Below are 14,062 nucleotides of genomic sequence, written 5' to 3' on the forward strand. Positions count from 1 at the left end.
GACTCAAAAATGATGGTTAGTAGGGTTAGTCATAACTAAAAAAACACTTCAGCCACATCACCCCTTTGGCCTCACACATAGATGACCGACAGAGTGCTTTCTTTTTATCACCAGGTAAACCAGCACCAGAATGCAAATTTTGAAGGAAACCTAAATCCATGGATTTCATCTATCAGCATGAGATCTATAGAAGGAACAACACCATATTATAGACATTAATGTGCCTTTTCCATCCATGAACTTCTCAGTTTCATGACTACAACAACAACAAAAAGAAAAAAAGAAAGCAAGGGTGAAGCATCCAACAGTAGTAGTAGTGTACCCTCTGATTTAGGTTGAAACTCCTGCTTAAAAGGGAGCCACATTAAGATACAGGACACTATTATTCCGGTGGAACTTCACTTCTGCAGACAAAAGATCACAAAGGAAAATGAAGGACAAGACCAGCTGAACGCCAACTTCAAACACCATAATGCAACAAATTAGTGCCTGCAGAAATAACCACAAAACAAGTTGATGTTAAAGTGTACATTTTTACATCCACTATCACAACTGGTTATATAATCAAGGATGCAATTTCAGAAAGTCCGATCTAGAGCATGTAAACCACCTGCTACATCTAGCTAACATATGTATAATGATAACTTGTACTTGCCTGAACAAATAGATAATAAGTAAATAGTTAAATACAAATGTCAGGTTGTCTGATTACCAAAATCTTGATTCACCGGTATAGTTTTCTGCATGTGCAACAATCCACAAATAACTAAGTACCAGTCCTCTTGAGAAACAAGATTCAGTATTCGAAGCTGGAATGAACTGTGCCAATGAACACATGTCCTGGTTTGATAAATGGCTTAAAGATAGTATATCCTCCTCACAAGAATAGTACCTGTACATCAGCGATAGACATCATCCTTGAAGCACCTTTTGAGGATCTAGTTGCCCACTGCAGTAACTGGAAGGAACAGCAGAAAGCTCTATCCTTCCCTTCCATTCCTCACCAGGCTTCAGAATGATGGGCTTCTCAATGGCTGCAGCTTCTACGGATAGCATATGCTTGTAATCATCATCTCCAAAATCTGGCATGGCTTTAGCCTTCCTGTCCCAAGGATTCCACACCACTGCAGTTGTTAAAAATGGTAAGAAAGTAGTCAATAAGCACAGAATATACTATATGAGCTTCAGCTTCAAAAGACCAGCACGATCATATAAGAGTTGGTTGTTCAATAGATACTTAGGAAGATGGCCATAAGTTTGTTTATAAAAAAGATACATTCATGGTCCTAGGCATCGGTTTGAGTTTGGAGTTCATCAATGTGCCATCCAGGTTGAATAATAATATACACCTTAAAGTGACTTTGGTACATCCAATATTGTCACCAGGAGCTTGGGCACATGCCTTGCCACTCGAGTGACATGAGGCAAGCCCTAGGCGCCTCAACCATGATTCAGGCAACCAACTTCACTCAGACGCAGCCTAGGCAAGCACTCGAGCCTGAACGGCAAGCAAACCCAAGTTACAATAGAAATGTTAATTGATTTGATCGGACCAAGCTCAATTAGAAATTGAATGAAGTGGTTCGGTACAAACCAAACAAGGAATAAGTAACATTCTACGCCCCTCCCCTCCCACTGCTCATATCCATCTCTCATGCCCAGACTCCTTATGTTGATGATGAAGTGGACATTGATGATCTTATTGACGGATTGTTTGATATTTTAGTGGTATTTTTTTAATATGAAATGATATAAGACTTCTGTATTGTCTATTTGCATAATGATTCTTTATACATAATTATACTTTTATAATTTTTATATTGGTGAGTGCTCGGGCGGCCGCCTAAGCAAGCACCCAGGGTTTTGTGCGTTTTGGAATCACGATGCCTTTTAGCATGTAGCGCGTTTAGCAACACTAGGTAAATCATTACTTATAATTAGTATTAACGAATACTGAAGCACTATTTCGAACAGAAGTGTCGACTGAACCCTATTTTAGGTATGATTAGCTAGGAAAAAACATCACTAATCCATTAAAAGTCCTTAAGGATCTGAATGTGAGATAAATAAAGCCTACTACTCCTATGTTAAAAAAATAAAAGATCACTTCAGTTACGTTTCCTTCATCATTTAAGCTTTCTTCTCCTAACCTATTCCTCATCACCTTTATAATTACTCACCTTCTGCACCCTGTATGTTATTTAACTTGGACTTGATGACTATCAGAAATGTTATATTCCTGTAATTACTTCCGTACATCAATTAAAACCTGAAAAGTAACTTGGAAGCCTTTTTAACCACTTCACAATCCAGATAGTGTCATTAATCCTTCTCTAGCTATTGGTGCAAACATTATTCATCTAATTAACCTTTCCAAACTTCCAACAAAGATCTATCTATAAAATAGATTGCATAAATAAAGAAGGGGAAATAAGAGTATGTCATATCAAACTCACCAGCATCTGGAAGTCCATCTTTGCGCAAAACGAAAGTTCGTTTCTTTTCATGATCTATAATTGCAATCTTGGTTGGTGTGCTCAAATATATTTTATCCACCTTTTTGAACAAAAACAATTAGTGTTTAATAACAAATTAGAAAGGCAACTACAGAATGATAATTCACTAACTTCAGATTCAAATGTAATGGCATCTCCTTGTTCCGTAAAGCGCTCTCTTTCCTTCAAGTTGTCAAGGTAGTCCAATGTCTCCAGACCCTCCACTCGCACTTCACTGAAAAATCAACTTGAAATTAAAGCCAGGATAGTTGGCAAGGGAAATAAAATCAACTGCACCACATTTCTCCGAAGGCCAAACAATATGTTCACTAGAATGTGCTAGAACAATTTAAGTAACAACAGCTAATTGAAAATAACCTTTTTAAGCATGTGAACTACTAGTCAGTTCAAGCTAAAAAAATCAACATATATAAGAGACGAATACTTTTGCTTGTTATGTCTATCGATTCATTCAGGAACGTAAGACCATCAGTATTTAGATCATTGATATCATATTAAGACTCGGTATCATGCACTAACAGTAGGGAAGGCTAATTTGTGATTATCAGCTACTTAACATATTGCTACTTTGCAATATGATTTCTGTTCAAATAGTTATCAAGTCCATGTTAACATCTGCAAGTTCACAAAGCAAAATGCCCAAGCAAGCAGATAGATTTTACGTAGCACACATCAGAGAGATGCAAAATTCTCTCTTTTGAACCAAGGAGAGTTGCAATAGTATACATTCAATGATGAACAATGAAGTTTATGAGATCACTAAATGTCCCATATGAGATGTTTTTATTTTTATTTCGAGTCTACAGAGATCTGATCCTCCATTATAGTGAATACCCAAAATCTGGTCAGCAGAATAGACAGCAGAAGTCAATAGAAATATAGAAGAACAGCAAACTTTTATATGGCATTTAAAGATGGAACTGACGAGGCTTGCAAGCTGGAAGAGGCAACCAGAAGAACATCAATCATGATATTGGGCTTTGCCGAAGCTTCACCACTCTTGTATCTCATCATCCAACTAGGAAAATGAACAATTCCAGTTGAACTGATTACCAAATTGATGACAATCTCTCCATTCTTGGTTATCAATTTTATTATGTTAAAGCATGTTATTATAAAATCATCAGTGCCCAATATCAAATCATTATACTCTTCAATACTCTAGCTTTCCCACATACCAGACAAAAAACAAAAACCTCTAGTACAATTAACTCCATAATGATTCAGAACAGAGAACCTACCGACCGTGTTAAGGCATGGCATAATTACAAAGGGAACAACAGATGATACCAGGAATTATCCACAGAAGGCACACGTCAGGTTTCATAATTTGAGTTTGAGTATGCCTGATATTCTGCAAATTTCCAGTCAGCTTTCGTTAACTTGAATTTGATACTATTCCACTAATAACAGGCCACACCATTCTGATAGAACCAGCACCGTGGGATTTCAACAAGGATTATGAGAGCTCGGCAGAACGCATCCTTTAAGACTATATTTTGGAAAAGTAAATTCCAGTCTTTAAGTTTTTTCTATTCTAAAAGGCCACATTTGATTTCCATATATGCTCAGTATCATCCTTTCACCCTTATTCCTTCCTTTCACACTGGATGCACTCACCATCTTGTCACGGCCTTAGCTGGTTTTGCCTAAGTCGTGCGGCACCCTTGCGTGTCCGTCCGCAAAGGTCAGCCTCCCCAAAGCCTCCCATAGTTCCTTAGGACCCACAAAAGAGAGAACGGGATAGATAAAACGCCTCACTCGGGATCCACAAGCAAACATCTCCGAAAATACTTCATAGACAATGCAAATTACAAACAGACTTTACAAGCTCTGAACAGTTGCACAACAAAGGGTAAAATGGTCCATTATAGACCGAAAATCTCTCACACGTGTCCACATGACACAACCTTTATTTACAAGCCTAAAGCGGCCACCAACCTAACTAAAATGGGACTATTAAGCCTTCGGCCATCCCTCTACATGCTGTACAAAGCATGAACATACCAAAAGACACGGACATACATAAGCATTACATCAAACATCCTGTTTAGAAGTTTGTCGGTGACATTCTCCCCCACTTATTCCTTCGACGTCCTCGTCGAAGCCTTTGTCGACACTACAACTCTTCTCCTTTGCTGAGTCTTCAATCTTCTGCTCCAGCTGCAATGCGTCTCTTGGCTCCCAGCTGCTCTCCGTTGCTGTTTTTGAGTAGTCGAACCTTTGATCCGCCATGCTGCTTCAACTCACCAATAACTCTGACTCTGGTGTGGGGTTGGCTGAGTTGTGTTGATCCTTGTTGATTCCTGCGGATCCTCCAAATGAAGGAAAAGACCATCGTTACTGCACCAGTCTCTCAAATGCCTCATGCTGTTTGAACTGGGTGGGTGCTTGTTGGAGTTTTTAACGAGCATCGTCTCGCAAACTTCTGAAATTTGAGGTCCTTCCTCCACAAAATTTGCTCATTGACTCTTCTTTCACTTAGTTGTCACATCCAAGTAGGTTCGCATCACTTCCGCTTTCGATTGCCATTTCGTTGGGAAATGAAGCAGACAATCTACTCTCAGTAACACTGATCACCGTTGGTGAGGATTTGACAACTATTGTCCTCCATTATCTTCAAAGGGTCTTTGAACATATGCAGAGCTCCTCTGCTGGATAGATAAGAGAATTGGGGTACTCGGTTTCGCCCATTCTCTTAAGAGTTGAGAAGGCAAAGGTTACTTGACTTCGCCCGCCTCCTCGAGGTTGTACTCCATGCATCGAGCTGGTTACTGGCCTTCGCCTGCTCTTTGCTCACACTTCTGAAGCACTTGAAGTGTTTGCACTCCTTGCGTTGAGTTAGCTACTGTGATTCACATTCTCAATGCCAACGAACTTCTAGAATGCATGAAGTTTTCACCCCAACTTGGAGTAATTCTCTAATAGATTTGGTCGCCTCTGGGATTGTACCATCTTCTCCATCAACCCTGCCGCCTACTCCCTTGAGTAGCGAAGGTACAACATCGTGTACTGCCTACTTCGTTCCTTGGTCGTGCACTCTTGCATGACCCGAAGTCCTTCACTTTCGGCTATCTTGATGAGAAACTCATTGACACCGGTCTTACGAAGTTCCTTGGCCTCTGCCCTTCAGCCTTGTCTCGGTACTTGGAGTTTGCCTCTACATGCTCCAACTCCTCGGCCCCTTTCATGACCAAGCGCTCTCCCTCCATGAGAGCAAGGGATCAATGACTTTCACAGAAGTCCCGCCTCTATGGTACCATAGCGCTGCCATGCCCATGGCACTACTATCCGTCGCCTCGCATCTGCATCCCTTTTCTTCACAATCAATAGATATGCCTCTGTGGTACTCCTTCGAGTCCACCTCCATTCTAACTGATGCTTGATTTTGGGTAGCTAAGTCCCTCTGGACTCGTCGTCGCTTCCTCACCCCTTTCGACCCCCTGCTTCAACACCTCTGTGTTCTCCAAGCAGCTCCCTTTGGTCGATGGAAAGACAAACTGCAACTCCCATGCATGTCCTCTGTCATCACGTTGTAGGGTTTGCACCGATTCTGTTCTCCTTAGCTTCCTTGGTAGCAACGTTCGCTTACTCGACCTTGTCCTCTGACTTGTCGGGCTCCCTTAAGCGAATATGAGCTCTGGAGCAGTCCAACTCTCCAGCTGCTTCGATCATACCTCTGTATGATCAAGTCCCTCCCATGGGACTCACTGGTACTTGCATTCGAACTTTTCCCTTGGTAGAACACAGCCCCCATATGCTGATGACCAAGGTTTTCATCCGATGCAAAATTCGATGCACGCACGGAAGACCCGCCTTTGCGGTACCATGACCTTCACTCCTTGAATCCATAGCCCTTCTTGTCGTGTGTTGTTCACCGAAGTGGAGCTTCCAGTAGCTCCTAATCATACCTCTGTATGATCTAGTCCCTCACGGGACTAGGTTGTGTGTATCGCATTGCCACGAACTGTTCCACCACGATCCGTTGCACCATGTCGCCCCCTGGTGACGTCTCTATTGCATTTTGATCCTTGTGGGATGAACTCGAATTGTGAACCCTTCATATGTGGCCTTTGCCAATACATCGCAGGGTCTCTTCCACCTTCGATTTTGTTCGCTCTTTTGGCAATCGACCTTCATCCACCCACTCTTGGGTCACACCTAGATGAAGCACCGCTCTAGGACAATCCGTCGCCTAGTAGCTCCCGAAGTCCCCCGACTTCGCTGCAATTAGTGCACCATTGTCTGGATCCTGGGCCTCTAACCCTACCAGCACAATCTTCGCTGCGCACCGCTTCCTTTATAGCAACTTGAATGGCAACACTGTGGCATATTCTTCAAGAGTACCCGCCTCTGCGTCCTCTTGCCCCATGCTAAGGCCTTCTGAACCCAACTTCGCCTCCGCAAATTGAGTCGCCTTAGTTCCTCCATCAAATGCTCCTCCGAGATAAGGTGCATGTGCCCAGAAGCTCCCTTCGTCTTTGGCACCATGCAAGATGAGTCCGCTCCGTCAAAATGAATGACCCATGGAACAACATGATCCTGCTCTTGCCTCTGCAAGAGTTCATGTCCTTGACCTCTGTCCAAGGAAAGCACTATGCCTCCGCTCCATGTTCCATCTTCTATGCTGGCTCCCTTCATACGGCTTGGGTACTTCGCCAAGTTACACCCAAGTTGCTCCGCTCCTCGTTTTTGCATTGAGTTGATGGTGGCCCTCGCGCCCACCATTCCACGGGTCAGCCCTCCCTTGAGTCCGATCTCCATATCAACTCCAAGTGTACCTTCATTTGTGTTGCTTTGGGTCGCTCCCCCACTTGATCTCGCAATGCATCCACCAATGCATTCTCTCAAGCGAGATCATGCGACGACTCCTCGCCGCTTGCTCAGTCCATTGAGCTTCATGGAGTTGTTGTTTGTTGAGGTACTCCTCCTCAACTTGTGAGGTCCGTCCCACATGATTCTCCCTCTGGAGAGCCGGGACTTATCCCTCCTGGATAATTGTCCCATTGGAGCAACATCTCTTTTCGTTTCGAAGACCAGCATCCCCTTGGGCTACTCCGATCTACTGAACAAACTGTGCATTGTTCTGCCTCCTGCAAACACACTTGCTAGATTGCGACTCGACGTCAATACAGCCCCCGTTGCACCACTCAAGGCCTAGCAACATGCTGAACTCGTTGCACACTTCAGCCTCCTACGGACGTATCCTTCACATGCTGAAGAGAAAGTTTCAATGCTCCATGGCGCCGAGTTTTGGTCGCCTTGGGATGGCCGCGAACATTCCATCGTCCGCATATAAGCCCATGCATGAGTACCGAATTCTTTGAGTTAGCAATTCCCCTCATCTTTGTGAACTTTGCATAACTCTTTCGATCGTTGAGCAACTCATTCCACCTTGGATGGTCTCATCCTTTACCAAGCACCTCGCTTGCCTTGAGCACCATCAAGTATGGTTGTCAACGTTGAGCCGTAGCTCAAACTCAGTCATCCCAACCTTTGTGCGCTCCGCATTCTTCCAAGCTTGTCTGTTCTCGTGTTGCCTCTTGCGCAAAGGGTTGGCCATTCCTCTGAATGCCAATCTCAGATGCCCGCTCCTCCGAGCGACTCCTTTTCCCTACATCTCCATGCCCGTTTTCCCCCAAACGGTCGCGGGTGTGCTGATTGCCCTCAACGCAGCCCCGCTAGGTCCCCCACGTTTGCATGCTAAGTGTTTCTATGAGTGCTTGTCCAGCTCTGATACCATCGTGACAATCCGATCTTTCCTTTGTCTATTACAAAAGTCGTATTTGGGCATCATACAGGCCGTAAAATAACAGGAGAGTGAAATGCAGTGATAGAAACTAAGAAGCTTTGCAAAAAGATATTCAGAAGATAAAATAAATGCAAAGGACTCACTAGGAAATAGTTTGCAAACCTGATATCAGATACCAAAAAATAAGTGTGATATGCAAATGTAAATGAAAAGGGTTTTCCATCAGAATTGGTGTTTCTTATGCGCGATGTCAACATGAGATCCCCTCCAGGTGTTAAGGCAACTCTTAGACGAAATTCATAACTGCAATAAAAGATTTAGACTATTTATTTTTACAAAAATGGATGAGACTTGCAAAATAAACGAATCCAACTTAACTAAAAAACAATCAAACAATATCTTATAACTTGAAACAATGTGGTAAACCAATAAAAGAAACAAAGCTGATTAAATGAAAAAAGAAACCTGTGAGGCCAAATCTTGATATCATCATCGGTTGGCTTAAGGATTAGATCAACAAAAGTCTTGATAAGGCTATTTGATGGAAGTTGCGGTGGATTAGTGTCAATACTCCAAAACTTATTCCTGGCAAATCCATGTTGTTCAAGATTTCCATGGCTTGAAAACTGCAGTTACAGAGTATCTTTAGGTTGCGGAGATCATTTTTTTGTGCTGAAGCACATAGCTAGATGGAAAATATTATCATAAGAAAAGTTCTTACTTGTGGGAAACATATAGGGATGCCACCACGTATTGCTTTGGGGGGCTTGAAAATAGCCTGCAACAGACCATAAGAACAAATGCGCATGACTGCAAAGTTACAAGGAGCTGATGAAGACTAAGCATACAGAGATCAGCTACAAACCATTATCTAACTAGAGACACAACTAAACCTGCTCCATGGTAGGGACAGTTACTGTACCATCTTGAAGAGAGAATGCTACCACAACTCTTACATCGTACAAGTCATCATGTAAACCCACAAGTAAATTCCATTGTAGATTTGCAAAGGATGATGTCACAACTAATTCATAATTTCAAACCTTGCATTTAGTTGAACATCTTTAGCAATCAGTTTGTTCAACATAACAAGCCTTCGGAAGAATGAAAGGCAAGCTGACCAGGCTTACAAAAGATGGTACCAATGAAATAAAAATTTCATATATCTAATACCATGATCCACAGTTGTGATTTGAGAAGTGATTAAGGAAGAACGAAAAGGCAGGGCAGACCATGCCTAAGAACACTTGAAGCAATACGAATGGAATAAAAGGATCGTTGTATACGTAATGTTAAGCTGCACAATAGTAATTTGAAGAGTATCAATGTAAAAATAAGTGCAAAATGAAGTTTTGGGGTTGAAATTCTCAAGATATCAATTTAAAAAGGGAATGAAGTGCAGAAAAACTTAAAATATGTAAGACAGAGTCATCATTAGAAGAGATGAAAAAGAGCACAGCAGATCAAGGAACTAAAAGAAGGGCTTCCATGCAGCTGGAGGTGTGAAAAACATATATAGCTAGTTAATGAGAGATCACAAAAAATTGATGCACTTAAAATCTATAAAGATGGGAAACTGGAGAACACTCAACTAACTATATTATTTCATCCAATCAACATTGCAACAGAAAAATTGCGAGTGCTGCCAACTCTGTTCTAAACCTATGAGATAGCACGATAAATGGGTGTGCTGTGGTAATATATACAATAAGGCATAATCGCATAAGCACAACCAAAAAATCAAGATTGGTTATGTCAATTTGAGCCAACATCATAACAATACAAGACACCATAATCCTTGATTCAACATAAGATGGTTTCAGTTTAGATGAAGTCTCTCATAAGAAGCAAGATATTCAAGACATCAGAATAAGCAGCGTGTCAGCATTGCAGATGAACTAAGGGAGTCAAGCTAGGAGAATTCAATACATAACATTTCCTCTAACTGGTTTTCAGATATCTTAGCATGCCTACACTCTAAATGCCAACCAGTACCGGCTAGGTCATCATATATAGAGAATAGATACAAAATGTTCTATCTCAGATACTATTACTGTTGTCAATAAAGATTTTGACTACTCATACACTTGACATCTTACAAATAGTAAACACTGAAAAATAGGCTTGATACAAGTACCTTACTGCTGACAAAGAGCAACTCCTCCCCATGTTCATTTTTCCAGGAAGTTACATGACCCCCAAACAAGTAAACCTGTGATGGACAACAGTTTAAACAACATTTATCATAAAGAAATAATTTATGATAGTATTGCAAATGAACAAAAAGTGACAATAATCAAGAGAGGCATGCATGCATGCTCACAAGTAGGAAAAGATCCAGAAAAAGTTCTAGAAGAAGGAGAGGTGGGAGAATGGAAGCCAACGTGATAAACACAAAAGCCTTAACAGCGACCCAATTTAGTTCTAGAACAGATGCATGAGGAAAATTAACTTGGTTGTAGGCTAGATCTATTAATGACCTTCGCTTAAACATTTGCAACAATGATTTAGGTCTATCAAGTTAATGGATCGATTAACTTTTTGGATTAAATTGTAACATATGTATTAAAGCAGACCTAATAGTAGGTATCATGAGATATCAAAATACAAAAGTAACATCCATAAATGGGAATAGATGGACACTATGACATAAAGCCATCAATAAGTTGAATCTCACAGACCACGATAAGACAATTTTAAATTATGTTTGGATTTTGATGGGGAAATCAAGCCTTGAAGTTGGAGCCTTATGACACCCCAATTTAGTCTCATGTCAGATATAGAAGGAAAATCAGTTTATAGAACATTACTATTAAGGCCTAAATATCTTGGGTGAATGGTTCAAGTTCATCAAGTTAATAGATTAATTATCCCTTGCGTTAGATCATTTCATCAACACTATCAATAATTCTCAGCAAAATCAACAAATAATATATGACGTGAATAGGTTTGGTAAATGAGACTACCATAGTAAATGATCACGTGATATACAATTTATTACATATTTCACAATTAACTAATATCGTAATATTGTGGATCATTTATCCAACAGTGGCACAGCCAAAATGAGTGATAAAGTAAGAGGCCAAGAGCATCAAAAGAAAAAACAAGGGAGGCATGGAGAGGGGTGGTTATGTTATATAACCTAGTGAGGAATGAGGATAACCTAAGGATGAGGATGAACAAAACAGGGGAATAAAAGAACTGTGAAGCTAAACTCCACAATTTAGTAATACGTTGGTGTATTTAACTGATTTCAATAAAGGAGGTAACATTTGCAAGAACTGAGATCTTTTTTAGTTATGCAACTATTGCAAATTGCAAATATACCTACTAATATTAGTATCATAGCGAAGTGTAAGTATTTAATAAATCACATTATATAAACTTGCTCAAGGCAACTTAAAGGTTGTTCTAATAACAAAAGCTCCTTTTAACAGCTAGGGAACTATGGGGAATTTGTATAACAGAACATCCTACAGTATGCCAACTTGAATACAATTTGGAACAACAGAATGTTGGAAATAATCCAACCATTCTCAAACTTAAAGAGATTAAAAGATTATATTTTCATCAGGAAAAAAACCATAAACCAATAAGAATGAGTCTATGATGAATATTGCAAAACACATCTATTTATGGACATTTTATAATGCCATTCCAGAACATTATCTCACCAGTAGAGCTAACATGATCAATCATATAGCAGTATAAAATATGATGCAAATTAACATATTATAAGACAAGGGAAATAACAAATCATTCTTTCTAATTACAAGTGTTATCAGGGATTTTCATTCAATTATAGAACATGGGAAAAATAACATACTATCCCATGAAAACAAAAGCTCCAAGTTCAAAACATTAGGCTAAAAAACTAACTTAGCAGTAAGAGAAAAACAGTGATTTTTATGCTGGTAAGTGACCCTGCAAAAAATAACAGAAATAAAGCATCAGGACCAAGAAAAAGTCTAATACCTCAGCTGAAAGAACTTCATTAGATAGAGAAAATTGCTCATGACCACCTAAATAAATTATTTGAAATACTCCAAAGCTTCTGTTAAGAGAGTCACTAAATAGTACAAAAGGTTTTGTACCTATACAACTTCTACATTCCAAATGAAAATAAATGATCCATAAAGATTCCTAAAGAAACATAAACAATACCTGGAAATAGAAGATTTTCACCTTAATTTGTTCCTCAAATAATACATGCAAAGTACAATCCCTCAATCATTTTCCTTAAACATGTTATACTTACTGAATAAGAAATTTTCTTGAACAAAAGTTGTCCATTTTGGATTGTCAATAAAGTATTGTAATGTTTGTGTTTGTGCATTCCTGAGTTTATGCTTTGGCAGAGTGATGGCGATGGTTTGCCTATATGTTCTCTCATGACCAACCCGCTTTCCCTCTGTGCACATCCTATCGATCTGCATGGACGTTATTGGGAGGCAAACCATTTGCAAGCAAGTATTGCAAACATTGTCATATGGATTCCTACACCTACTTGAAAAATCTCCCCATGACCTCCATGCAGTCTTGTAGGACTTGCACTGAAGGAAAATGGGTTAGTGACGAGCAAACATGTAGACAAACTACCATTATCACTGAGCGAACGCATAAACTTGGTCTCACACAAGTAAAACAGAGTAATAACAATTCATTGGTCAGAATAGTCAGCACAACAAAAACGGGTAGAGTTGCGTTATTGCTACGGAAGATAACCACACGGGCCCTTTTCATTTCTACATGTTCTTTTGGAAGGTTCGCACCTGATTGTGGTCACATGCCTCGTGCTGTTGCTTCACATGGCATTTTAAGCAGCCCGCTAAAAGAACATGCATAGATAAAGACTAGAGAGATCCCATAATTTACCCACTAATTCGTGTTGGGAGTGCGAGACCACTCAAACCAGACGATGCAATAACATTAGATCGAGCATAATGAGAACCGATCCAACCAAACCATTCAAGAACGAAAAGCAAATGACCTCAAAACTCTAGATCGCTTAACAAGAATTGAGGAAATCAAGAAAATACGAGGAAATTGAAAGGGAGATCAGCAGAAGGGGCAAAGAAAGAGCGAAACCTCGGCCGAGCTGCCTCGAGCCTCCCTCAGCACGACCTTGTCGAGGCCATTGATGCCCTTGCAGTGCTCCACGGACGGCTTCTCTCCCGCCATATGTCACAATCCCATAACCAGCAAAACCCTAACCTCACCTATTCGCCCCCCCTCTATCTCTATATCTATCCCAGGTTTCGGTCCCTCCCTCTCACTGTCTCACGACCACACTGATGGAAAAGGAAGACGACGGACGGAGAAGGGGAACAGAACGAAACGGACACCCCGTGCAGCATCGGAGTATTTATAAGCGACAGACGGCTGTTACGAGGCGTTCATCTCATGGCCATGGGATCCGAAGTGGACTGCTTTTGTTTTTGTTTTTTTATTTTTTCAAGCACAAAATGACCGGACGCGAAATATGACCAACCCACAAGGCAAACCCACCGTTCTATTGGCTTTATTAGCTTTGCCCTTCTCGATCGAGTCTCTCTAGCGTATTAGTCGGCTTATACATGTAAAGAAAATGAATTTTTTTTAAAAAAATCAATTAATAATCATGCGTATTATCAATTAATAATGAATTGCGAAACTTAGTAATTGACTGTGGATAATAGTATTAATCATTTTCTAATTATCTTGCATTATAATTTTATTATTTTCCCTGCATATACTTGAGTTTGTTTTTTTGTCTATACATGCATTACCCCAATTAATACACGTTATTTAA

General features: G+C 40.4%; 1 protein-coding gene across 2 annotated transcripts; it reads right to left on the reverse strand.

Moving 5' to 3' along the window:
* Positions 1–185: 185 nt before the first annotated feature.
* On the reverse strand, positions 186–13,619 carry LOC135634268 (putative glucose-6-phosphate 1-epimerase). Of its 2 annotated transcripts, XM_065144623.1 has the most exons (9): positions 13,360–13,616; positions 10,406–10,480; positions 8,990–9,046; positions 8,734–8,894; positions 8,431–8,571; positions 2,628–2,730; positions 2,457–2,556; positions 893–1,124; positions 186–489 (listed from the first exon to the last, which is right to left on the reverse strand). In XM_065144623.1, exons 1-8 carry the CDS (start codon positions 13,450–13,452, stop codon positions 913–915), a joined length of 942 nt encoding a protein of 313 aa, XP_065000695.1. In that variant the 5' UTR covers positions 13,453–13,616; the 3' UTR covers positions 186–489; positions 893–912. The 2 variants fall into 2 exon arrangements, with proteins under 2 accessions (XP_065000695.1, XP_065000696.1); XM_065144624.1 differs by lacking the exon at positions 8,431–8,571 and having other exon boundaries at positions 13,360–13,619.
* Between the last annotated feature and the right edge of the window lie 443 nt (positions 13,620–14,062).

This window comes from Musa acuminata, chromosome BXJ3-3 (genome assembly GCF_036884655.1).
Source record: "Musa acuminata AAA Group cultivar baxijiao chromosome BXJ3-3, Cavendish_Baxijiao_AAA, whole genome shotgun sequence".
Taxonomy (NCBI): domain Eukaryota; kingdom Viridiplantae; phylum Streptophyta; class Magnoliopsida; order Zingiberales; family Musaceae; genus Musa; species Musa acuminata.